Here is a 25,252-nt window from a genome sequence, read left to right as displayed (position 1 = left end):
ATTTAATAACCTCATCTGAAGTACATTATGAAGAAAAACATTAAAATTAACATCTCCATCCCTCAGAATCAAAGTAAAGTACTTGATACTTTATTGTGCACTCTAAAGTCTCTAATTCTAACTCTGTAATTTTATGAGAATTTAGCAGACAATCTACCTGAAGCTGTAGCAAAGTCCAGTGAAGACTGCCTAACGAAGTGTAAAATTAGAATAAGGATTTTTAAGTGTGAATTCAAGAATACCATGATCCAGAAAAACACTTAAGCCAATGTGGTTATTCATGCACAAACCTTTTTTCTTTAAAAGTCCTTTTACTCTTACAAGTCCTTTTTATATTGTGGTTCCTCTCTCACATACCTTGAGGCTGAAATGTAATTGACTGTGATTGCTGAACGAGTGTCTTTGGTGAATTTGGAGTCTTGCTTAGAGGGAGCTGAAAAGAAATTTGGTTTGATTCTGAGGAAGGAAGATACTACCTGTCAGTTCCTAATCCTGTAGTCATAATAATTGACCTGCATTTAAGAGAGATATCACTTAAACTGAAACTGGTAAATTTGCTTGAGATCCAGAAGAAAAATAATACATGGTGAGAAAGATGAATGGACTAAAAGTATAGTGACATAATACATCACTTACCACAGCTGTTTGGTACACAATTCACTTGTAATTTACCAACCCCTGTCCAGTAATTCCTGTCTGCCCCACCCCATTCTTCCCATTCCAAACATTAGGACAGCTTTCAGAGAGCTGCCATAGTCCAAGAACAAACACCTTGTAACAAAAGTAGCTTTTTCCTGCTACTGTCAGCAGGAAGAAAGAACATTTTTCACGGGATCAAACTCTGAACACAGGTACTTGCAGTCTGAATCATCCTCTAGTCCACAGTACTAGTTTCTCTGTGCAGCTGGAAAAGTCTGGGACTCACCACACAGGGACAGGCAAATGTATGAAAATGTCATTTCCACCTGAGTCTCTGGCCTGCCTTTTAACACTGAGTCTTACTAACAGAGACTGCTTAGGTAGGCTTTGCAGCAGCGCAGATCTTCTAAGAGAGAAACTTGTAAAATATCTTCTCCTGCTGATGTAAGCAGTAGGCTAAGTCTTCAGCAATGAAAGATGGTTGAACTGAATCATTTAGCTATGGTCAGACTTTCATCCACTAGTAATATTCTGTAGTGACTGATAGTGACAGGATCTGCATTACATCAGTGGCAGGGGGTGCTCATTTAATAAGTAGACTGGAGAACTACTTGCACTTTGTAAAATCTGAAGTAGGAGTTACACATTGTAAGAAATGTTCATTATTGCTTGATTTAACTACAGATTTCAGAATTCAAACTTGTAACCTTAGCTGTTTGGCTTTTGCATGCTGGTAGTGAGTTATTTTACTGGTAGTCTGTATAGCTCCAGCTCTAATATAAATACTAATAGCCATTATTATAATTAAGTTTCTTACCACTAATATGAACAACTAAAACAAAGTTTCTGGACAGAAGAAAAAAACCCCAAATTTACCAGTCTTTTAAAGTAAAATGTTTGTTCTTCTACCAATAATGTAATTTGAATAAGTACTTTGTGTATTAAAAATATTTGCATGAAACACAGCTGTTAAGGCTTTGAATTGAGTATTAGAATAAAATGGGGAAACAATATTTGTTGAATGTCACAGTAGTAAAAACTGCCACAAATACCAGTAACATTCATTCACGGAGGTACAATCTAACTCTTCCAACAGAGTGAAATTCATGATTGTGCAGATGGCTCCCACATGGCCCATGCCTCATTTAAATCCCTCTTAATCCCTCTTTCGAGAATTCAAGTTGGATTTATGCAATTCATAGTCCTTGTGGTGACCCTCTGCCTAAAGTGAATTTTATGCTGTGCTGCCATTTTATTTCTATTGCCACTTCAGGCTGCAATGTGCTGACCAAATTAACCCTGCATCCCAGCACAGCTCAGTCAGACCCTTTAAAAGCTGAGAACACTCTTACTTTTACCTTGCTCTTCTTCCTCTTGCGTCGGAACCGCAGGAGTTCTTTATGCTGCCTCGACACAAAGTTCACAGCTGCATACTCCAGAAGGGCAGAAAACACAAAAAGCAGACACACTGCCATCCAGATGTCAATGGCTTTGACGTATGACACCTATGAGAGGAGACAGGAGAAGCCTGAGTGTGGTAAAATGTTCCACAGATGTGAAGTTTAGTACTTCATGGCAGGAGGAAGTGCATTAATATCTCCATATCCCAACAATACTTTTATTGAAAAAAACTTTGCATGAAAGTTAGACAGTAATAAGAACAATTCAATCTATAAATAGTTTTTGTTAAAAAAATGTATTCTTTTACAAAATGTGCTTAAATCATTAACAGATCCTTATAGTGTATTACATCACAAGTGAAATAATCCTCAAACACATGCTCTTCCTTCATTTGTCCCACTGAGATCTGTGAATGACACTAAGGAAGCAAAAAATAGCTTGTAGTGGGACCAACTGGAATCCCTGTATTAAAATGGATGTGGCTGAAAGCTCCTGGAATAAAAATTAGGTAGAAGAAAGGATATAGGTAAAGGAGATAGGTCTGATGGGTTCATTCTTTGCTAATATAGGCACAGGAAATCAAATGTATAGTTTCAAATTAGTCCTGTAGATTTGTCACAGTGAAAGTACTAAAAATCAGAAACAGGTCAAAGCTCATTGCAATCCTGTATTGCCAAGAAAAGATGCAGGACATAATCTGAAACTACTCTGTCTTTGCAGAGTTATAAGAGTTGTTTATACATGCAAACATAGCTAACTTCAGGCCTCAAAATGTGACAAAACTATCTGCAGCTCTCTGTTAGCCTCTTACATTGTTGTTTTTTGAGTTTTTAGAGCATTCTGTTTTATCTGTTGATGCTAACTTCAGATACGTCTAGTTCCATCTATTTGGGACACAAAGCATGCTCAAATCTGTTAGGGCTATCTGTTTTACTTTAAAAAAAGTTAATTTGACAAAAATATCATGTTAAAACTAATGAAGAGGTGAAATTTGTTTATTTTTATTGTATGAATTTTATTTCTATTAGCTGCAATGGCACACAAAGATGGCCAAGGAGTAGGCCTTAAAATGAAATGGAAAATATATAAAGCAATTACAACTAAGAAGACAAAAATAAATAATCATAGAAATAAACTTTAGGTGATTTTTATTGTGTTGAGAATAACTTTGTGCAATTGTTTGGAGCTGTTAAGGTTCACATTTTTCTACATCTTAATGTAAATGTGTTTGTAAGTAGGGAGCTAATTCATAATTTAGGAAGTTTTGAGAAAGGAATACAATTGAGAATCTGGGGTAAGAATCTATGGCCTTTAGAATTTCAGCCATATCTTCTAGCATGTCACCAGATACTGGGATGTGAAAAAGTATGAGCCTGTCAATTGTTAAGCAGGGTTTATATAAAACTGAGTAACATTTTCATTACTTGTTAAGGTTTATGGAATTGACTAGATACGTGGCTGGCTGTATAGTAGCGACAGGGGAGAAATAGGATATATTTGATTGGAGAATCAAAACACCTCTACATATTTCAAAATTATTTATCTGGTTTAGGAAATTATTGGATGTTAAAATTAAAACACATTAGGTTTAATGAAAGTGTTTGCCACATAACATTACGATTAATATAATACAAACAAAGGAAATTTAGCCTACCTTTGGAAGAGATGCTCGTGAACCTGAGCTTTGTGTCGTCATGGTCAGTACTGTAGTTATGCCTAAAGCCACTCTGGCTGGAGCTGCATCCATATTGATCCAAAATGACACCCAGGAGAGAATCACGATCAAGAGGCTGGGTATGTACATCTGGATGAGATAGTAACCCATCTGCCTCTCCAGGTGGAACCGGACTTCAATACACGTGAACTTCCCTTTTCACAACAAAGAAGAAATATTCAAGAGAAATATAATGCTTTTGCAGTCAACTTCTAGTGCACACTCCTAAAGAATGTATGCTATGTCAAATATATATATTCACTGGAAAAAGATTAATGTTTTCAATTACCTACAGTGACTCGTAATAAAGACAGTCCCCTTTATAACAGGAATACCTATTGGAAAGAAAAGGGGCAAAATATCTGAAAAATTAAGACTTTGATAAGGTCTGAAATTCTTATTTTCTTATAAAAAACCCCCATTATTCATTTTAACAATAGGAAATTTCCTCTGTGAGACCACACTTTTTTTGTGACTTATGATTTGGAAATATTTCTGTGCACAAGGAAAATGCTTGCTTCTCCATTGTATAATATCTCCTTTGTGTTTGGTTCAATTTTAAACTTAATTTTATTTTTATTAAAAATTGGGAAAATGTAGTGGTATCAGCTTGGGCATTAGGTTATCAATAGGAGAATCTGCTAAATATCTCCCTGTATCCCCATTCAAATGGTTTCAGCTCATGAGAGAAATTATCAAGATTCAAACACAGACTGAAGACTAGAAAGGCCAGAGATAAGGAAGTTTTACGAAGGAGATTCAATGACCTAGTTTTATCCAGGTGCTAAACATTAAGCAATTTCTACTGACTTATTCAAACCAGAAAAAAAAACCCTATTGGTAGCTCATAAAAATTTCATAAATCCATATTTTTAGATTAGCCAGATTGTTGTGGGGTTGGGTTTTTTTCCACCCTGCAAGCTGTAGATTATTTCACAGATCTTGATCCAGCCTCATTAGATTTTCTAATTCTGCCCAATGGCCATATCAGTCACATAAGGATGGTGCTGAAGGCAATGCTGTTACTGCAAGTGGTGTATACATAAAACAGTTTCTCACAGCAGCAAATACACGCAACTCAGATTTCTTCCTTATTTTGAGTGAAAACTTTTCCTAATTCTAAATTTAATAAGGAAGTCTATATTGTTATATATTTCTTAAGTGTTACGAAGCTCTTTGGTTATGTTTTCCACTCATTTTTGATAGATATTCTCCTAATCAATTTCTAGTCACCAAAATGCCATTTTTTTCCATATTAATAGAGATTTGATACTTATCAGATTAAAAAAATTATATAATGGATTTATAAGCTTATACTATACTATGTTTTTTGCTGTGACAATAGTGTTAGGCATACAGAAATGAACTTCAGATAAAGTCAAACAAATATTTTTTATTCTAGGGATATTAAATGCTTCTAAACTTCATTATTTTCATAACAGTTCTTTTAACAGGGCACTAATTTTTCTATGATGCCATAATGAATGTAATTTTATGATAATTTTATTCTTCTGAGGCACCAAAAAAAATAGAAAAATATTAGTTATGATGTTTAATTTGAAGGTTACATCCTGTATCTCAGGAGTTTTATATCTGCAAGCTCAATTGTTAGTTCCATTCCTAATTGCCAGCGTTTTCTGAATCCTATCTACAGTCCCAAAATCTGTGTCCCAGATCCTGGCTCAACCATCTGCTACCACAGCTTCAGGACTGATTTCTGCCCCAGTCATGGGATGAAATCGCAGCTTTAAAAAGTGAATGGGATTTTGGTGTTTAGTTGAGGAAAGGCCAGGATATTGCCCTACGTTTCTCTTCCATCGTCTTCAAAAGGACACCAATGCAATCTCATGTTTCACTCAGCAGCTCAGTACACCCCACATAACCAGAAGTTCTGCTCTGACTGGCCTTTGGAATCATATTCTTCAAACTGGTTTTTACCCTGAGGATTTCCTTTTTTGTGTCATTCATTCTGTTAATTCAGCAGCCTTGGACGGCAGCAGTCTCTGTCTCATGCATCACAGAAAGGTGAGGAGGGACAGAAATGCATCAGCCCAATCTAGGTCTAGGCAAAGCCATTTTATTTGGCATCATATCAGTAAGAATTGTTCAGAATGCAATATTTTCTTCTTATAGGGTCCTATAATCTCCTTTCAAAACAAACTAGGAAGGAAAATTAAGGAGCACCAGACTGCAGAATATATGCATATATGAAGTGTCAATAAACACTAGCTATTGTTTGTATGTTGGTTTTTTCCCATCCAGAGAAATGTGGGAGGAGAGATCTGAGTTTCTTTCCTGAGGACTCCAGTTGACTTGAACTATTACAGACCACTCAGCACAAAAATTCTGTGGTCCTAAACAGTGAACAGTAAATACTATAGTAGTTCTAATACGGATTATGTTATGCGTTTGCAAATTTGACAGATCCAATTGAGCTAAGGAGGAAGAGAAGAATAATTGTAAGCAACATGATCCTAAGAAAAATAAAGAGATTTTTTAATGCAAGAAGTGCAAATGGAATATATTGTAACCGCAGGGAAGGAGGGAAAAAAGTGGGGTTAATGAAGAGGCCAGAACTAGAACTGAATGATGTGTTAGAGGAATTATAAAAAAGCATTTTTTGCTTGGTTTAGTATTTTTGTAAATATACTGGCCAAGGAAAAAAGCCCTCAAAATCTGTAACACCAAGACCAAACAAAAAATTGACAAAAAGATAAAAAAGAAAGTGAAATCTGTCTCAAAGTAGAAAAATACCATTGTTTAGTGCCACAACATGTGTGATCTAGAGTCCTGCCTTTGTCTTAGACCCAGAGAGTTATGGGCTTGCCAGGCATACTTCCAGTGTTTCCTAGTCAAGCCTACTGTGTTCCTCTGTTCCAGTACAGCACTGAAAAATTAATATATAGCATCTCCTCAGGAAGACTGGTGGCTGCCCAGCTACCCCTCTCTGCTCCACCACCGAGTGTTGGGGAAAGGCTGCACATGGCAGTCTCAGCACTGCACTTGCAACAGCTGCTGGTCTAAGTGTGAAAGAGTTGATGTTAGCTTTTGCCCTTCCTGACTGAAATAAGAAACACCTGCATAAACCTGGCTAATGAAGCTGAGTGAAAAAAGAAAACACTTGCACTAGCAGATGTGAGCTCCCGCCAGCAGAGGCTGTGCTGTTTTTTCCCACCTGAGGCATCATCCAGCTACGGGCCTCCTTTCTCTTCCTGTATTCCATTTCAAACTCAAAGCAGGTTATCTGTGGTTTGATCTATTTGATTGGATGCTTGAATGGATCAGAAGAGAGGTACCCATAAAGTCATCTCAGCTGGGGAATGAGATAGACAAGCAACTAAGAGCATTGCTCTAGTAATTCATTTGTAGTACATGAAAGGTAAGATCCAGTTTATTTTGATATGCACTGTGAATGTCCCAGAGAGTGCCTAGCAGGAGGACAGGAATCACAGAATCACAGAATCACAGAAATTCAAGGTTGGAAGAGACCTGTAAGATCATCAAGTCCAACCCATGTCCTAACAATTCAACTAGATCATGGCAGCAAGTGCCACATCCAGTCTTTTTTTGAACTCTTTGAGGGATGATGACTCCACCACTCCAATCCCTTCTGGTATTGTGGCTTTTCTGAGGCAGAGCAACAAATTAAGACTTGATGGTAGTTTCAGATTAAAGCTAATTATAAGTGTGCACACAATCCATAAAAGGGATTTTTGTAAAGTAAAGGAAAGAAAAACTATGCAGGGCTTCCCAAAATAAATATTTTTTCTTGAATTGAGGTTTCATTGTTTGTAAGTCTAGCCTAAGCATGGACTTAAGTGCATGAAAGGCCCCAAAAGTGCTGACTTGAAGAGCATTGCACCTATGCATGTGAAGTGAATATAGTGGAGTATATGCATGTGATGGTGCATTTTTATCTTTTACCCATAGTCTTTGATAACAACGTTAGAGTTGCTGAACTGGCAAGAATTCCATGCAATGTTCATGCTGAAACCATTAGTGTGGTGGAAAAATAAAATTGTAGGCAGTCTATATGATTTTTCTTTTCCCCAGAAAGCATAAATTGCTTTTCTTTGGAGTCAGTATCTAGATCACACACTATTTTTGTTGTTTCTTCCATGCCAAACCAAGAAGACCATTTTTTTACTGCAGGTCATCTTCACACTACATAGCCTCCTCTGATTGTGGTACCTGCTGTTTAAAAAATGGGCTCTGCAGGCAGCACTATGCTTGTGTCATTAAAAGGTACTGTCAGTAGTGGGGGATGTGCAAGAAAAATCAAGCATAAGTTGTAAATTCAAGCCATAAAGAGTCCTCTTTTATAGTTTCATCTGTCACGAACTGTCCCAGAGGTAAGAGTTGGTAGGAGTTAAAAGTATTTGTCTCCTTTTAGCAGCCCTTAAGGTGTCTTTTGGGCAAAGATTTTCTTTCTGTACCCCTACGATGTCATAAACATGTTACGATTCCCAGGAAGGCTGAGTAGCTGTTTCTGAAGCTATTCAGAAAGTTTTAATAAGGGAGAACCACTTCAGAATTCTGAGTCAAGGAAATAGTGTGCCTGAAAAATAATTAAGTAGTAACAATTATTAAACTACTATAAAATTAAAAATTAATAGTATAATAAAATATTAAATGAATAAGGATAAGCAAATGAGAAAATAACTAAGCATGTGGAGTTCAACTGTTAATCCATGCAGAATGAAGAGTTATCTGCTGAAGATCCTTGATACTACTTTACATAGTGGTAAATAGTAGTCTGACTTTTGTAAGTCATTGATAATGCTAATAAATTATTTACTGTGGACTATCTTATGGATATAGAGAGGACTGTGGCTGGAAGACTATACAGCTTAATGAAATTACATGAATCTATTTACTTAAAATAAGAAACTTATGTTGGTAGAGAGGTTTTAAAGCTAAGCAAAATTGAACAGAGTTAAGTAAATCTGAATAAATATTTATTCTGCAGAATATGTGTCTTGGATATGGAAAGTAAATTTTTCATATTCTGATTCCAACACATCTGTCAGTATGGATGTAGACTATACAATTCTGATTTTACCAGTGAATGATAGCCAATGAGCAGCCAGTCTAGCGACCAAAATATTGCCAGCTATGGAGATTTGCTAACAGAATCCTGGGGCAACTGAACTAGGATGATGTTCTGTCCTGGTTCTGTTCCTTTGCAACAACACTTCATTTTTCCTCTTGAAAAAACAGCTAGAGACAAGGCTTAGCATGAAATTAGAGAAAAACACTGAGAGACAGCAGGCAAGGGGAAGGGGAGAGTGAGGCTACTTCAGTGGCTAAGATATGCTCAACCTAAATGGCTGACTTAGATTTACATCTCTTAATACAATAGAGAGCTTATCCCACTTGTCTGTCTTCTGAAAAGCCATTTCTTAAGCACCTCAATTCGTCTATTCCCTATATCCTGACAGAGATCCTAAATACAAAATGAGTTTGAAAATTGTGTTAGACAGAGGATTTTCTTCTTGGTGTTATTCTAAACCTCTACTGTGTTTCACATTTTTAGACATGTAAAAACCAGATTTTGTCATCTTATATGGAAAAAATATATTGTAAAAGCCAGCTGACACTCTTTTCTCTATAGAGATAAAAGTAGTGATAGTTCTTTCTTCTCAAGACAAAAGTTAAAGACTCTTCCTCCAAAATGAAACCATAGGTGGACTCGAGAAATTGATTTTGTATAGATCGATGCAACATGGCTACTGTATCTCTTGCCTGTGACTGCTTTCTAAAGTTTAATACCTTGGATTCACAGGTTCTTACTAAATGGTTGTCACTGCCATGCTTTCAGTATTCCTGTCTACTCTCTGTACAAGGACAAATATTTACTCAAAACAAATATTTGTTGCAGGACAACCCACACTGAGGATAGCTCATGACATATAATATATATTGCAAATATGATCTTACTGCAGGCCATCACAGACCTTCCCTTTGCTGATTTTTTCAGCCCTTCCTTAATACTGATTCTGGCTTTTGTCTCCTCCTGAGCTGGGGAACTTCAGTGTGCTAGGTAGTGGAAAGCCAGCCCTTTAAAGACCTCTGTGTTAAAGGCCCAGACAGATAAAGCGTGATCAGTATTGTCCTGAGACAAAATCATTCATCATATAATCAATCAACGCTTTTATTAAAGGCCCTGTATATATAAACCCTAATGTTTTATCTAGTAAACAGAATGGAATCACCTTGCCAAAGGTCACTGCCTTTAGTGAGAGTGTGGCTATTGGCTCCAGCTGTATTCAGACAAAATGGATTGGTGAAAAAAAAGATTTGTTTGAAGTTGTCAATGTTGAAATTCTGAGGACAATTTTACCTTCTAACTGAAAAAACCTCTTAGTTGAAAATAGACAGTCTTGGGAGAAAATAAACTGTATTGCCATAAGAGGGACCACATAGACCACCAACACTTTCCTTTTGCCTTTTGTTGAGTGTTTTCTTTTTTCTCTGCATCTGCTAAAATTAAGATTGCAATTATCATCTCTTGGCAACAACATGTTATGTTGCCAAGACTGCAGTCAGAATAGCAGATGATCTTCATAGAGAAGATAAAGGAGAACGATATATATAAACTGACTTTTCCATGAGGCAATACTGTCCCCTTTACTTTCTCTCCTGTTTGAGTCATTATCAGGATCACCACAAGAAAAGCAGTCCACTTGATTTGACCTTTTTCAGTAAAGACATTTCCTTTTTTATTCTTCCAAGAATGTGACACTTTTGTTTGAGACCAACTCTGCTTTACTTATTATGAAATACAGCTAAATGCTTTCTGTTCCTCTGCCTTCCAGTGATGAAATTTTTTAAACAAAAAATGAAATTCATAAATTATGTGTATGTAAAGCTCATTATTTCAAAATATTTTTACCTATAAAACTGATTGCATATAAGTAAACTTAGCTGAAATAATTTTCATACCTTTCTAAGAAGAAGTCAGGATAATAAAAAAAGCATTTGGTAAGTGTAGTCTCTAGAAACTTTCCAATTTGCACTTTAATATAAATTGCAATTTGAGTATATTTTGTTGATAAAAGCTGCTTATAAAAGTACTCATGTTTTCATCGTCATCAAATAGATAAAACACCATATCTATCTTCATGCAGCCAGAAAAGAAATTATGATTTTCCAGTGTCTAACACATAGAACTAGATAAATTTTCATTTACATGCACTTGTCTATGTATCTAAAGCCAAGATTCACTAAATGACTCTTGAAATGTACTACTATTCAGTCTTTGTTTCAAGTCCCAGTCTGTTCATATCAGCAGTATATTGGGAGAAATCAGTGCTGAGGCTGTCACCTGTTTTGACTCCATAGATACCTGGACAGGAGGGAAGTATCTTTACATAGCTTTTTTTGGAAAAAAATACTGAGGCAGGTGGTAAACTTGACATTGGTGTAAGGGTGATAATGACTGCAGTACAAGAGTTGAAAATAAATATGGAAAAGAAAATCCATCTTGATAAATTTGCATTTGTGGTTCTCATGTCCCTCAGAAAGGAGAACCGAGCTGCATTGAGCAGGACATTCATAGGCTGGAGAAGCCAGCAGACAAATGCACAGATGGGTGATGAGGACAGGGTAAACCCCTGCCCTGATACAGGCTGGGGGTGGATTGGCAGCAGGTCTCCCAGGCTTGGGAGCCTGAGAGATATCAAGCTGAACAGAAGGTTTGTGATGTGAAAGACTTGTCATGTGCTGCACTGCGTTAGCCAGGACAGAGACGGGAGAAGTATAAACTAAAGAGACATCTAGATGTAATGTTTCCACTTCAGGACAGATGATGAATTTTCATTCAATAAATCTTTCAAGTAGAATGCTCAAATTTTGAGCAGTGCAGGGTTGACAATTGTGGCCTCTTTGCCCTTGAGAAAAGAGCCTTGTTGGAGTCAGACAGCGCCATTTCGTGTGCCTAGGGATGGTCACATCCTCAGCCTGCCATGGGCTCTGATTTACAAAGTGTTTATAATTTCTGCTTTTTCAGTGAAGGAATGAGCAGCTTCAGAGATTTCACATCCATAGACTATCTCCTGGGTAAAAAGTACAAACTTCCTTTTTGTAGAGGAGAAATGCTCTAGGAAAAAAAACAAACCTGAGGGAGTTAAAAAGTCATGTCCTAAAAAGCACTCCTATAGTCTCAGAAAGAGTGGTTTAGGTGTTTGCCAACACAAGCAAGGTTTTAAGTTGTTGTCAGAGTAAGACACTGAAGTTATGTCTTCTTTAATCAATGTCATCCAGCTGGCAACAAGATGGCTGAATATAAGGCGCTATGTTGGTTGAAGGTGAGACTTAGAAAGGCTGCAATCTACAGGTGTTAAGCACCTTTTTTGATGATGGGGAACAAATGGGATCATGAGAAAGAATTGTGGTTGGGATGTGCATATTAGGAAGTCAGATGGGAAGTGTGGAGCTAAGGAAACATGCTGCTCATCAAGATTGCAATTATCAGAAATGGTTACACACAGAATCTATCAGATCTGGTGGTGAGTGCAACTATCGTAGCTCCCCTGTTTCCAGGACCACTACATCCAATTCTTTGATGCAAAAGGCATTATTAGACCTATGCCAGTTCTGAGCAGCATCCCTCAAGTGTGGGTGTAAAGCATTATCCATGATGCAGGAGTAAAGCCAAGACTTATTTATGCCTGTTAGCCAATGCCATTATGTATCAATTCACGCTAATGTATATTGGGCTTTTTGCAGCTGTGTCTGAAATAACATTTAGGTGTTGCATAACAGCCCAGGGAAGCAATTAATGTCACATAGGAATGTGGCAAAGCAAGACTATCCTTGTAATGAAAGTGGTTCATGTGTGATTTTTCTGGTTGTTATGATTCTACTTCACTTTCCAAATTGGTCACTGAGGATATGCCTGTGGATGCAAAACATGAAAATTGTCAGAAATATTGCTGTGTCACTTCAGAACACAAGATTTGATGAACCATTTTGCTGGACTGTTGTTGAAACTGGTATGTCTCTATATTTAGACATATATTTAGTTTATTTTTTGAACTCTGGTTACAGTGAACCATTTTCAACTGAGCATGAAACACCGATGGGACATACACTGATGAGTTTCCACATACTGTCCTGAAGCTTCATGCTAATTTGCTTCATAGGGAGAATTTTGGGATTTTTTTCTTTTTTACAGGATGTCTCAGAAGAGCTTTCCATTCTGTGTTGTTACTAAATTTAATTTGAAAACTCTTCTTTGGTCACTTACTGCATACCAGCTGCAATTGCTTAGCATTATTTTAAGAATTCATTTTATCTAATCTGTCATAGGCCAGAGAAACAGACTTCAGATCATGTTTTAAATCTGCTTTTTGTAAATTTTGGTTCTTGTGGAGTATCCTAAGGTCATATCTGCCCACAGTATCTCATTGCAGAAGCCTTAAGAAAGCACAGTACTGGTCATGTATCCAAGTGACATAGTGAAAATAGTTGTTAATATAATGTTTATGGGGTTTTAGCCTACAAATAGTAGTTAATAATACTGATTGTAACAAAGAAAGAAAATAAATTCTTATTCTTCTAGAAACCAAACCCCTCTAATCTAATTAAATTTGCTTCATACTGAAGATTTGAATTAAAAAAAAATAATATTTTGAACAAAATACTGTTATCTTGAAGAGGAGACTCTCACAATAAATTTAGTCCTTTTTGGGTAAAACCACCTTTTCTTTCTGATTTGCCCTGACAAAGTCCTGTACCTGTAATTTTGATGCTGTAACTCAGAGCAGGTCACTCAGCTGCTTCCTCTGTTGAGGACATATCTTTCCACCTGCTGCTCAGCATCAGCATCATATTTTTTCCCCCTGCCCATCACAGGCAGGTCCCACAGCTGTGCAATTGCTTTATCTTTTGCTGACATCTTTTAACATTCCCATCCTCTAACTGCATCCAGGCTTCCAAGGTTTCTGTGTTATCAAATGCCTTGATTTTTTTTTGTGGACAAGTTAAATGTTCAAATTACTTTCTCAGTACAGGCATGAGCTTCATCTTTCCAGGCCTGTGGGTTGCACTCACATCTTAGAGCATGTTTGGCCACAGAAATGCAGTTTGGCCAAAGCAATACAGAGTACAACAGGCTGCTGATTGGCCACAGTGTCCCCCAGACTTATTGCAGTAAAATCCTCCTCTCATCTAAATGTGGCAGAATTGCAGACACAAGCACACTTGTAGCCACATCTTCAGAATCGTGAGGCTCACATGCAGTTAATGACACCTGTTGCTCCTGCTTCTGTACTCAGCTTAGGGCCACAGTGAAAAACAGTACATACAAGTTGAACCCACATAACCTAACATAAAGTACCTAGGCATAGCATATTTTCCTACTTTTCCTTAGATAAAAATTGATACTAAGTTAATAGGCTTGAAACATAGGTTGTGAAGAAAAATGTAGTGCCTTCAAAATATTGAAAAAAATGAAATTTTAGTCAAAATCACAAGGTTTAAACTCGGATGATTATAATGTAAGTTCTCAGACAAATGAGTAAGAGTACAACTCAGCTTTGCACGGAGAGTTCAGAAATCATTGGAAATTCTGAGATTTCAAACCAGGTTTCCATTCAGTATGAGGTTAAGCATCACAGTAATGTCTTAATTTCTCAGAGATTTTTGATGCATCATGTTATGCAAATGAACTTTAGAAAGAAGAGAAGAATACTCTATACCATGATGTCTCATTAGTTAATATCATAAACAGGGTATAGAATGCAATTACAGACCCTGATTAAAATGGTACAAAAGCAGGAGAATCCTAAAAAGAAGGGCTAAATTACTTGTATATCTCAAAGGAGACTAGAAAATAATGAAAATAAAACCTTCTTATTTTCATAAGGATTATAGTAGAAAGGCAAAAAGGAATAATATCATTAACAAAGAAATGTCTGAGTGAAAAAATTACTCTGCTATGGGATACATATCACAAATTTTAGAAGGTTTTCAAGGATCATCCAGATATTACTATTTGTACAAAAAAGTGCATATTAAGTATTTCCAATTTATTTTAGAGAACACTTCAAAATATCTCTATCAGTATCTTCCTCCTCTGAATGGAAATTGAGAGAACCTTCCTTTCTCTTAGGGCAGCACTGCAGTTGTGATAAAACTCAGTGCTGGAAAGCACTCCTCCTTAATTTTGATCATAGCAGGACTTTCCTTATAAACACCACTTATTCGATTTTTCTCTCCCTGACATTTCAGCAGAATCCAAATGAATCATTCTAATCTTAAATTTTAAGACAAGTTTAATCATACTGGAGATTAAAAATTAAAAGATATATGGATTAGAATGGAGGAGTTTTAGCTTCTTTTTTTTAAGAGAATACACAAACTGCGCATTCTTAGGTTTTGCGCTTCAGGATTATTGTACTTGTGATTGTTCAGTAATTAAAATAGTTTTTCATAATTAAGATAAAAACATAATAACTATATTATTTATGTTAATCTCCCCCTTTTTTCAAATAATCCCAGAGATGAGCTAAATATCTCAGCTCAACAAAGGCCTCAATTCAGTATCATAGATTTAGAGAATTATACAATGGCTGGAGTTGAGACACCCTTTAGGTGTCTTTAGATCACCTAGCTCCAGCTCCCCTGCCATGGGCAGGGACACCTTTCACTAGACCAGATTGCTCAGAGCCCCATCCAACCTGGCCTTGAACACTTTCAGGGATGAGGCAGCCACAGCTTCTCTGGGCACCATGTTCCAGTGCCTCCCTGCCCTCACGATAAAGAATTTCTTCCTGATATCAACACCAACTCTCTTTCAGTTTGGATCCATTCACCCTTGTCCTGTCACTGCATGCTCATGAATAGTTTGTACACCTGGCCATTGCACACCAAGAATCCTTTCAGCTCATTCACATTGCCCCTTTGCTCTGTGAACTAGGGCAGGGATAACTTGGCTGGGCAGCCCTGTGTCCCTTTTTCCTGACTGAGCCAGGCTGTGATTAGTGCACTGCATGGATTTCAGTAGTTCTTCAGACCCTACATTGTAAATATGGTCACGGCACCTACTGAACAAGTAAAGCCCCTGAATGAACAGTTTCTGCATTATTTCAACTCTGTATTTTCTTAAGGTACCTAAAATTAAAGTTTGTTCAGTCTTCAGTCTTTCAGTTTATTTGCCAGTTATTAACGCTGCATTACCTTGCACAAAGCACCTGTATATTTTAACCCTCTTCTGAATTCTGCGAGAACATTTAAAATATACCCCAACTGTGACATTTATTATAACAAAAATGTTAAATATCTTTTCAGTTGTAATCACTTTATTACCTGTGTTGTAATGCTTGGTGCAGTAACATAAATCCTTTTCTTCTTTCAGCAGAAACTGTGGCAGAGTGAGACCTTCTGCTACTTGAACCGCTCCCTTTTCTTGCCACTCAAAAATGAGATCATTCATTGTGTATCCAACTAAAATGAAGAAAAAACCCAAATAAACTCTAAGTCTGCTGCAAGCTTTGAAAAGCAGTAACATATCAAATTAAAATATTTTAATAAATGTTATTCAAAGGAGGTAATACACAGAGTCTGCTTGTACCTGTTAATCACAAATTTTTATCTGCCATTTTATACCACATTGAATTGGAAGAGATAAAACAGATGTCTTATGAAACTCTTTTAAATCCTTATAATTATATGGTCTATTAATGGATACAACAAAAGCATTTAAATTAGCTAAACATCTAAAATATCTTTGGTGCTTGGGAACATCTTTTTCTCCTCAACCCATGAAGGATAAAATAGACATTCAAATCTCTTCCTCCTTGAGGTGAAATGTGGATTGTCAAAGTTATGCTTATGGATTTATGTCAGTTTGAATGGTTAAGTGCAAATTGTTCAAAGACAACAATGAATTCAAAATTCTGCAGTAGTATTAGTTGAATTGAAAAATTGCTTTTCTCTGAAACTGGAACAAGACATGGGAAAGCAATTGATTATAATCCTCTCATATTAACTGAGTGTGACATATAATGATATTAATAAGCATTCAGCTTTAATATTCAGACTCCTGCACTTGTCCATACCTCATGTATGTGTATATGATTAGCTATAACAGCAAAAGACTGAGACTAATCAAGGCCCAGTCTTTGCAACAGACAAGTACTTTTTCCTTCTATTTCCCTCTCCAGATAAATGTTCACATAGGATATCATTGGGGAAAATACCCCTATTTCTTCTGAATATGTGATCTGTTAACTTTCTCGGGCATTTCATTCAAATTTTATTTCTAAATAAGAAAAGGCTTCATATTTTCATTCAATTTTAAAGCACATGTGCTAGAAGGAACCAGAAGGTAAAAGAATTTTTTCATCTGATTTATATAGCTTTCAGTTTCATTGCAATATTTCCTTTCTGCTTTAGTCCAGTATTAATAAGCTGTTGAAAATAATCTGTTGAGAACAAGAAAATCTTTTAAACTTTAAGTAACAAATTACTGTTTAAACTATATTGTTCAGAACTTTCTTAGAATAACGGTCTGGACAAAATTACTGACATTTTGAGTTTCAGCAAAAAAAGAACCTCTTTGCTGTGTGGGCACAAATCTTACTCCATTATATTCAATGACTTTGTTACTCTTTTAATACACCTATAAATCGCATTCAGTGACCTGATCTGCTGACCTCAAAACTGAGATAATTTCCTCTTTTCTGATCTATGTTGAATGAAACTAGGAGCTAAGAATTAGTGTTTATAAATGAAAAAATATCTTCAGCACTTCTTCTTCCTTCTAAGTTCTTGATGTTTCTTTTGGGGAGAATCTTTATGCAGTGTATTCACAGGAACTCAGCCTGACTGTTGATTTACTCAGCAATTTTTTTGAGGCTGGATTAACATGATAAAAATGAGACCACCATATCTTTTTAAATAAGTAATTAAGTTCAGACATTGCTCAAGCCACTACAAGCATATATCAATAAAATACTTGCTTTTTTATCAATTGCATAATATTCCATAACACAGTTAAAATTCACTATTAAATGCCATAAACTGTGAAAAATCAGAAGTATATATCTTATCAAACTTTGCATGAATTCAGACAAAAAGCAGTTGTGTGTAAAGCAGATTACCACTTGAAGCATATAGATTATGGCCAGAAGTGATATTCCCTGAGTAAAACTCATTGAACTGGCAAGAAACAACTGCAGTGTCAAAATTTATTTTTCTAAATCAGGTTCATTCATCTCTAATGCATGCTTTTAATTTTTATTTTCTACTCTGCCCACTAATTCTTCTATAATGCAATACAATACAAATAATAGCAGCATATTGAAAATGCTGCTGTAGTAATTAGTTTTTGTCACGTTTACATTTTAAATGCCCAAATACAGTGTTAGCATTCAAAACTGTAACTTCAGTTTTGTAACTCAAGGTCCTAGGCATAAATTAAGTGTCTTAAAATATAGAGAACTGAATGGAGATGTGAGTCTCTGTTATACCAATTAAATTTAAAATATTATAATATTTCCACTAGTATGTTAAATTAAATCAGATTGAATGAAATCAAAAGAAAATGTATTTTTCAATTGATTTTATGAAGAGGATCTGCTGAATAGTACACTGCTTAACACTCAGAATGCTCATGGTGCTGTATGCATAAGGGGAAAAACACATTTTCATAGAAATCGCTCCTTAAAACACCCAGTGGTTACCATAGTGTAGTATTTATACTATTAGAGTTTAGTTATGTGGTGCTATGTATGCAATGAGCCTAAAATACAGTCTCCTGGCACACTAATTTTGAGACCTCTGCTGATTAATTGTGATAACTGTCCCTGTCCTGTTCTAGAAATACTAAACCTGAAGTCCACCTGAGCTTTTGTTTCTTGCCTACTTGCTACCTGATTAACAAATGTGCATTATCTTTAAAACAATTTTTAAAAAATGTCATTCAATAATATAAATTTAACTAAAAGTCTAAATGCCTGTTGCTGATACTGGTCTGCTTTTGAAGATTAGAAATACACTGTGTGTATTTTCCAAATGGTCTATGAGATAAAAAATATGGGAAGTTGTGTTTCATTACATGGTTATCACTGTGCAAAAGGAGCAGTAAAGTGTGTCTTGAAATATGAGGGCTTTATTCTGAATGATGTGTGGCCACCTGTACAAGCTTGTGCTATATGTGTCAGTTATATTGTTAGAGATATTATGCAACTTGTAGGAACTACGCTGAAATATGTAGCAGTTATAAAGAAAAAGAGATTTCTCTTTAGGGCCTATAAGGGATTGACTGCAACCCAAAATGATATTTAGCCTCTCATTAAACCAGAAGCTTTTCTTTTCTGACTATGAGGTGGTATTGGTGACTATTTTAGATTGCTACCAGATATTTTTATTACCAGTGGCTGGGAAGTACAATGTTTATCCACCAGGGAGTTCCTAGTGGATAAATTTTATTGTTGAAAAAAGGACAGTCAGTCACTAGACTAGGTAGTATATGAGGATGCAGCTCACAGGTGCAAAAAAGTGAAATTTTTATTCTACCTGAAATTCTGAAAGCAATGGAGGCTATAATCTAGCATGTTCTTCAGGACCAGCCCAACTTAAACTAAACCAAGTAGACTACAAAAGGTTTCTATCACTGAAACACAGTGCACCAGGGTTTGGGTTTGCAGGGCATGAAAGAATGAAGGCTGGGAAGGCAAGAAGCTGTTAAATTGTGTTTTAAAGGACAAACATCAGCTTCTGTGGCTGAAGAGGAGGGCAGTTAGCAATGTATTTCATTTTGTCTGGCTACTGTGCAGTACTCACTCTTACTTGATTTTATAAAGATATTACTAATTATACAAAATCTAAATGGCATCCTCATGGAACTCCAAAGAAAGGATAGAAAAAACAATCTTGTTATGTTTGAAAAGTGGTTCTCAGGAGTTATAGCGCTGGTGAGGTTACATTACTACTCTATTAACCCAAAGTCTGAGGTCTTGCACATTTAAAATGCAAAAGCAGGCAGTAAATTGTTGGTAATTATATGAAAAAGACATAATCCCAGGAAGAGAACGTTTCCAGGGGGAGTATTTCTCAGGAAAACTCAAGAACTTTGTGAATGCATGGCACTGTAGCCTTTGTGTACAGTTCTCTTAGAGAGACAAGTAATTTTCAGGAGCCTGAAGTCATTCCAGGTAATTAGCTAATGAAGCATATAATAGCAGACTAAGAGCTCTGCCTGGGAAGAATATGACAAACTAGGGAACATTTATAATTTACTAGAAGGGAAGAAGGCCTGGAACAATTGGGAAACTTGGATTTGGTCTGCAGAAATATTATTTTAGAAAACTATGTTTTCTGAAACAGGTGATAAGTGTGACAAAATGCAAGTAAAATTCTGTCACACTAACAGAGGGAGAAGGTGGAAGAGACAGGGCATTGATGAAAAGTAGTTCTCAGGACTTGTGTTTGGAATAGTTGATGAAAGATTTTGAATAACTGGACATCAACTAAAATTGAATTTAAGTGGTATTTTATTTAGTTGATGTAATCCATAAACAAACTGGCAGATGGTTGACAAGACAGACATAGTAACTTTAGCCTTTAGACAGCACAGAAAATTGTTTAGCTAGAGTGAAAATTTTCAGCATTTTCAATTACAGGTTCCAGAAAAATTTCAGGAAAAAACAATGTGATCCTACTGAAATATTTCTAAATATCAAGGGCATCTAAAGTGTCTTGAAAGAAAAACCAAACTTTTCTCTTGGTCTGACTCATCTTTCCCAGAAAAAGATATCTTTTCAGAAACAGTGTTAACAAGTTGTTTTCAACACTCATATGAGATTTCTGAAAGAAAGAATTAGACTGTATCTTTGTATTTTTTGCACTACCATTAATAACAAATATCAACTTTTCATTCATTCAATTTTGAAAGTATAGTAACAAAGCCTGCCTTAAATACATAGTGTCCCATTTAAGCCACATCAGTCCACATTACTCTATAGAACTTACTGGAACCAAGATGTTTATATCAGTTGCACGCTAAAAGTAGGAGGATTTTATTTTAGCTAATACAGTATCAGTGGTAGGCATTAAAAGCCCATTGTCTCATAGACAAAACAGTGAATAATGAACAAGTTTGTTTTGAAGTAGTGTTGAAGTGTTAAATTGTTAAATCTCTTCTCCTGCTTCCAAGGACTACAAGGACTACACCATTACAGAAAGATGTTCTTCAAAGCAAGCATCTCCCCTGTACCTTTAGGGACTCCTCACCTTTGAACTGTCATTGTCTTGGCAATCCCAACATAATTCCTTTATCATATCTGCTGACACAGTCTTATTTCTTTTATTTGCTTTTATTTGCATCCTCCTTTAGCACACCTTTCCAAGCCATGAGCAAACTTCTGATCCAGCTGAATATTAATATATCCAGTAAATTTTTCTATTCATTCTTTTTCATTACAAGAAGGCTGTGCTTCCCTTGTGTAATTTTAAAATACCTACAGGTGTATTAAAACCCAACTCTTTTCCTCATGTTCAATAAACAGACCCATGTTCAGCATGTGAAAAAACTGAGCAGAGTATCTGGCTTTTTTGCAAAAGAGTTTAGTTCAACTACATTTTTTAAAATATCCCAGTGATTTATCTAAATTCCATTCTCATTTCTTTAATTTTTAGTAAGGTGCAGGTCCAAACCCATCAGTTCTTTAGGTCCCCAGTTGAAGCAAGGACTACAGTCATGTTGACTAGGGTTATTCCACTGCTCTTCTGTCGGGCATCCCATCAGCTTGCCTCCAGGACAGGCTGCCTGCACATTGCTGTTCCTAAGAGCATGGCACAATTTGAATTGTGTCCTAAATTCCCAGCAACGTAGCAGGGGGAAGATAAGACAGAGCTAAGGAATCTGCCTTTGCCTTGAGGTTAGAACAAATTCTTCTACATTATGCACTAAATATATTAGCTTCAGAAATGAGCTGTGATTCATTTCAAGGCTAAATTTTTGTTGGAGCTCCAAGAAGGCAGGATTTTATTTAATGTACTTCTGAGCTGCTTTGAAAAGTGTCTGCCCCTTGCATTGCCCTCTAAGTCATTCTGAAGGAATGTCTCCCTGGGCAGTTATAGGGTTATTCTTCTTAGCCTGGATTTTGGAAAAACATAACATTTCAGCTCAGCACTCTAGCACATCTCTCAAACCTACTATTTTTGCTGAAGCCTATAGGTGTTCAGCTATCACTTTTATTCTAGTTTGTGTATGTCAGCAGCAGTTGTGCAGTTCCTACTGCCCTTTTATCCTGCATTGGGCAGGAGCTGATGACAAGTATGCTGATCTTTGTTGTGGTGTCTCTTGTCTCGCTTCAGATAGACACAATAGTTGGAGTCACCCACCTGCAGAATAACAATCACAGCCTCAGCAGCTGATAATTTTTGTGCTGCTAAAGTGGAAAGGAGAGAAGCAGTATGATTCTACACCTTCTGCGCAGACAGGCATTGGCCTAGTGTGTCCATAATTTCTGTTGTTCAGGTAGAGACCTGAGAATTCCCTGGCAGATTAGAAATATGCTCCAGTTATTTTAACTTTCCTATGTTGTCTTTGTGCTGTTGTGGGAAAAGGAAAAATGTACACATTACACTTTTCTGTAATGCATTAACTTGTACTGCTGCAGCCTGCATACCCATTTTTCCACTTGTACAATCTCCAAATTAGAGACTGGGGGGAGAGAAATTGTGCAAATAATAATGTAGTACAGAGGGAGTTTTCTTTAACAATCCAGAAGACAGGAGCATGATTGCTTAGAAAGACTAAAAAGCCCCCATAAATCAGAAGGGGGAAAAAAAGGGTCACTGTTTAATTTAAAAATCAACATCAAATTAAAATTATGAGGTAAGAAAGTGTTCTATACCTTACCTATGCTGCTTTTCATAATCTTTTTTCTTTTGTAACTTAGTATTTTCAATATTCTTTGAAAATTCAGGGATATTAAATGTCACATAAAATTATAATTGTAATTTATGAGTAAAGGAATGCTGTGAGGTAAAAGAGAGACTTAAAGAAAGACAACAACCTCTAGTATATGAAAGAAAAAAAAATCTTTGTGGGGAGACAGGCCACAGAAATAAATACATATCTGGTTGACATTTCTTTGTATCTTATTCAAGCAGAATAAAACTAAAATTATCCCACATGCCTATAGGCTTCCCTGGTGTAAGGCATAGAATTGTAGAAGGGATTATTTCATATGTGCATTTTCATTTGTTCCCTTTCTAAGATAAAAAAGCAGCTATTGTAGCTGCTGAGAAATGATTTGGTAAAATAAATCCTTTAAAAATAGAAGACATTTCTAATGAAATATTTTTCAGACACTTCATGATCTAATGAAGTACTTTTACCAGGGGCAAATCCAGCTGCTCAGACTGACCTTGGAGAAAACGTTGCATGAGCCAGATAAAAATAAAGATATCATTTGGGAATAAAAGCTATACAGGATTTTTTCTGTCAGACTTTTCTATGATGGAAAAACCATATCAATACTGAAGGAAAGTATCTAGTACTAAAAGAAATTACTACTTAAAGGAGAAACAAAGCCCATAATCTGTCTGTTATAATTGTCAGTCTTTGCAACCCACTGGTAACCTGAGTTAAAAAAAAAAAAAAAGATAGGTGATTGATTCTAATTTTCTCAGTGACACCTTCTGAAGCACGTCTTGCAAGATCAGACACAGTTTACAGAAACTGTGAGACAAATGTGCCTTGTAAATTCATAATGTACAATGTCCTACACAACTTGGAAAAAACAGCAGTGATCCCCACTTCAAAAAGAAACATCTGGAAGCACAGCTACTGCTGATTTGCTCATGCAAACCAAGCTATAACACAGCCTGGTGGTCAGATCATTCACTCAGGACATGAGAGGACTGTGTTTTCTGTTTTGAAACCAAATGTCTTCCACTTCCCCAGACAAGGCATTAACCACTAGGGTTACTGCTTTGATCCCCCTGTTTACATTGTCTCACTGTGCACCAAAAAATGCAAGGCAGACAGCCAGAGCAGAGTATGACACTGTGGCCTAGAAATTAGAGATGCTTGGATGGAATCAGGCTCTCAGGGTTATGTCAGTTCTTACCTCGGGAGATTTGATGTGAAGCCTGGGAAAATGCCAAATGCATCATCCTCCTTTTATCTTCTATAATTTTAAATAGAACTAGATGTCTTTTCTTAGCCAGAGAGTCTGGAATTTGAGTGTTTCTGCTCATCCTTTCCTAAGTTTTGGAAATTGATCAGAGTTCACTCTCATATAAACTTTTTTTTTTTTTTTTTTTTTTTACCTGATCACTCTTCTTCCTGGCATGTAGATATTTTTTGTAACACTTCTAAGTTGTTTATTTCCTTTCCTGTCCTTCCTGTACAGAGAAACTGGCTATGGACAGGTGAATTCCTGCTCTGAAAGGTCTTGGATCTTGGGACTTAGGTCACTGTATGTAACAGTTTTGGATCTGTCCCAAAATAATCTCAGGGAACTGCTGCCTTGGTCTTGCAAACCTAACTGGTTATTCTGCTATCAGACATGTAAGCATATCCAGAGCTCCCACATGCTGCAGGCCATCATGTTTTCCCATAGTTGTTTTTTGATGTCTGAAGTTACAGGTAAAATAGAATTAGACAAGGCAATATGGGAAAAGCTTTATTACTTGCAACTTCCTTATGAAATCAAATTTGATCTTTCTTTGTGAATAAAGAATTTGAAGCACTCATCTGTATTTTCTTCAGCTCTTCTTTTGTGAGAACCTCTCCTTACCATGTGAATGTGCAGCTGGGAATTTACGCCCACTGAACTCAATGATTAAAAACAAGACTTCAGTGAAAAATGTTCTGCTGGAAAATACAGTAGAACATCCACAGTGCCATGTAACTAATAAATGTTGGTTCCCTGTGGTGTAGTTTGTGGGAACTGTGGCCTCCTGCAAGGTTTCTCTAAAGCAAACCAGATGCCTGCTTGTTCAAGAATGCTCAGTTGTTGTGTGACCTGTCCTCACAACAGCTGAAAGAGAGGAAAAATTGCAGCTGAGTTTATGAAGCTGTTAAAGCAAAAGCTTCAAAACATCTCAAAGCATTTTTAATGATACATTTTGCTTGCTCAGTCAAACACTATGATACTCCCTCTTTGAAGCATAACTGTATTTAGTGAGTAGACCTGCCATCTGCATGTACTCTGATGCAACTGCCTCCTGGTAACCTTTTATTTAGTCACATTAATTATACAGGTTATCAGTAGGATTGTCTGCTCAGGTTGGCTGTGGAGTTTTGCTCAGATACTGGGTATATTATATTGTCCTAAATTCCTTGACATTTGCAGCAAATAATTATCTCTCCATTTTAGTCAAGAAAATTTCTGCTGTCAGATTCAGCTGTTGCCCTCATATTGAAAGGCTGCTTCATAATGTTACCATCTGTCCATTGTAATAAAAGATAGATCTGGCTTTTGTACTCACCCTGCAATAGTCTATAAATAGCACACCATACAACAAACAGTT

General features: G+C 36.4%; 1 protein-coding gene across 1 annotated transcript in view; it reads right to left on the bottom strand.

Annotated features, from left to right (window-relative positions):
- The window catches only part of GLRA3 (glycine receptor alpha 3), an 82,180-nt gene that overhangs the window by 7,527 nt on the left and 49,401 nt on the right, over positions 1–25,252 (bottom strand). Inside the window, exons 6-8 of the mRNA XM_058803795.1 lie at positions 16,067–16,204; positions 3,695–3,909; positions 1,998–2,144 (exon numbers count right to left, since the gene is read on the bottom strand). Coding sequence (XP_058659778.1) covers positions 1,998–2,144; positions 3,695–3,909; positions 16,067–16,204 — 500 coding nt within the window. The remainder of the gene's footprint in view (positions 1–1,997; positions 2,145–3,694; positions 3,910–16,066; positions 16,205–25,252) is intronic.

This window comes from Ammospiza caudacuta, chromosome 4 (genome assembly GCF_027887145.1).
Source record: "Ammospiza caudacuta isolate bAmmCau1 chromosome 4, bAmmCau1.pri, whole genome shotgun sequence".
Lineage (NCBI taxonomy): Eukaryota > Metazoa > Chordata > Aves > Passeriformes > Passerellidae > Ammospiza > Ammospiza caudacuta.
The sequence above is the reverse complement of the archived record's forward strand: the minus strand, read 5'-3'. Positions and strand labels throughout refer to the sequence as shown.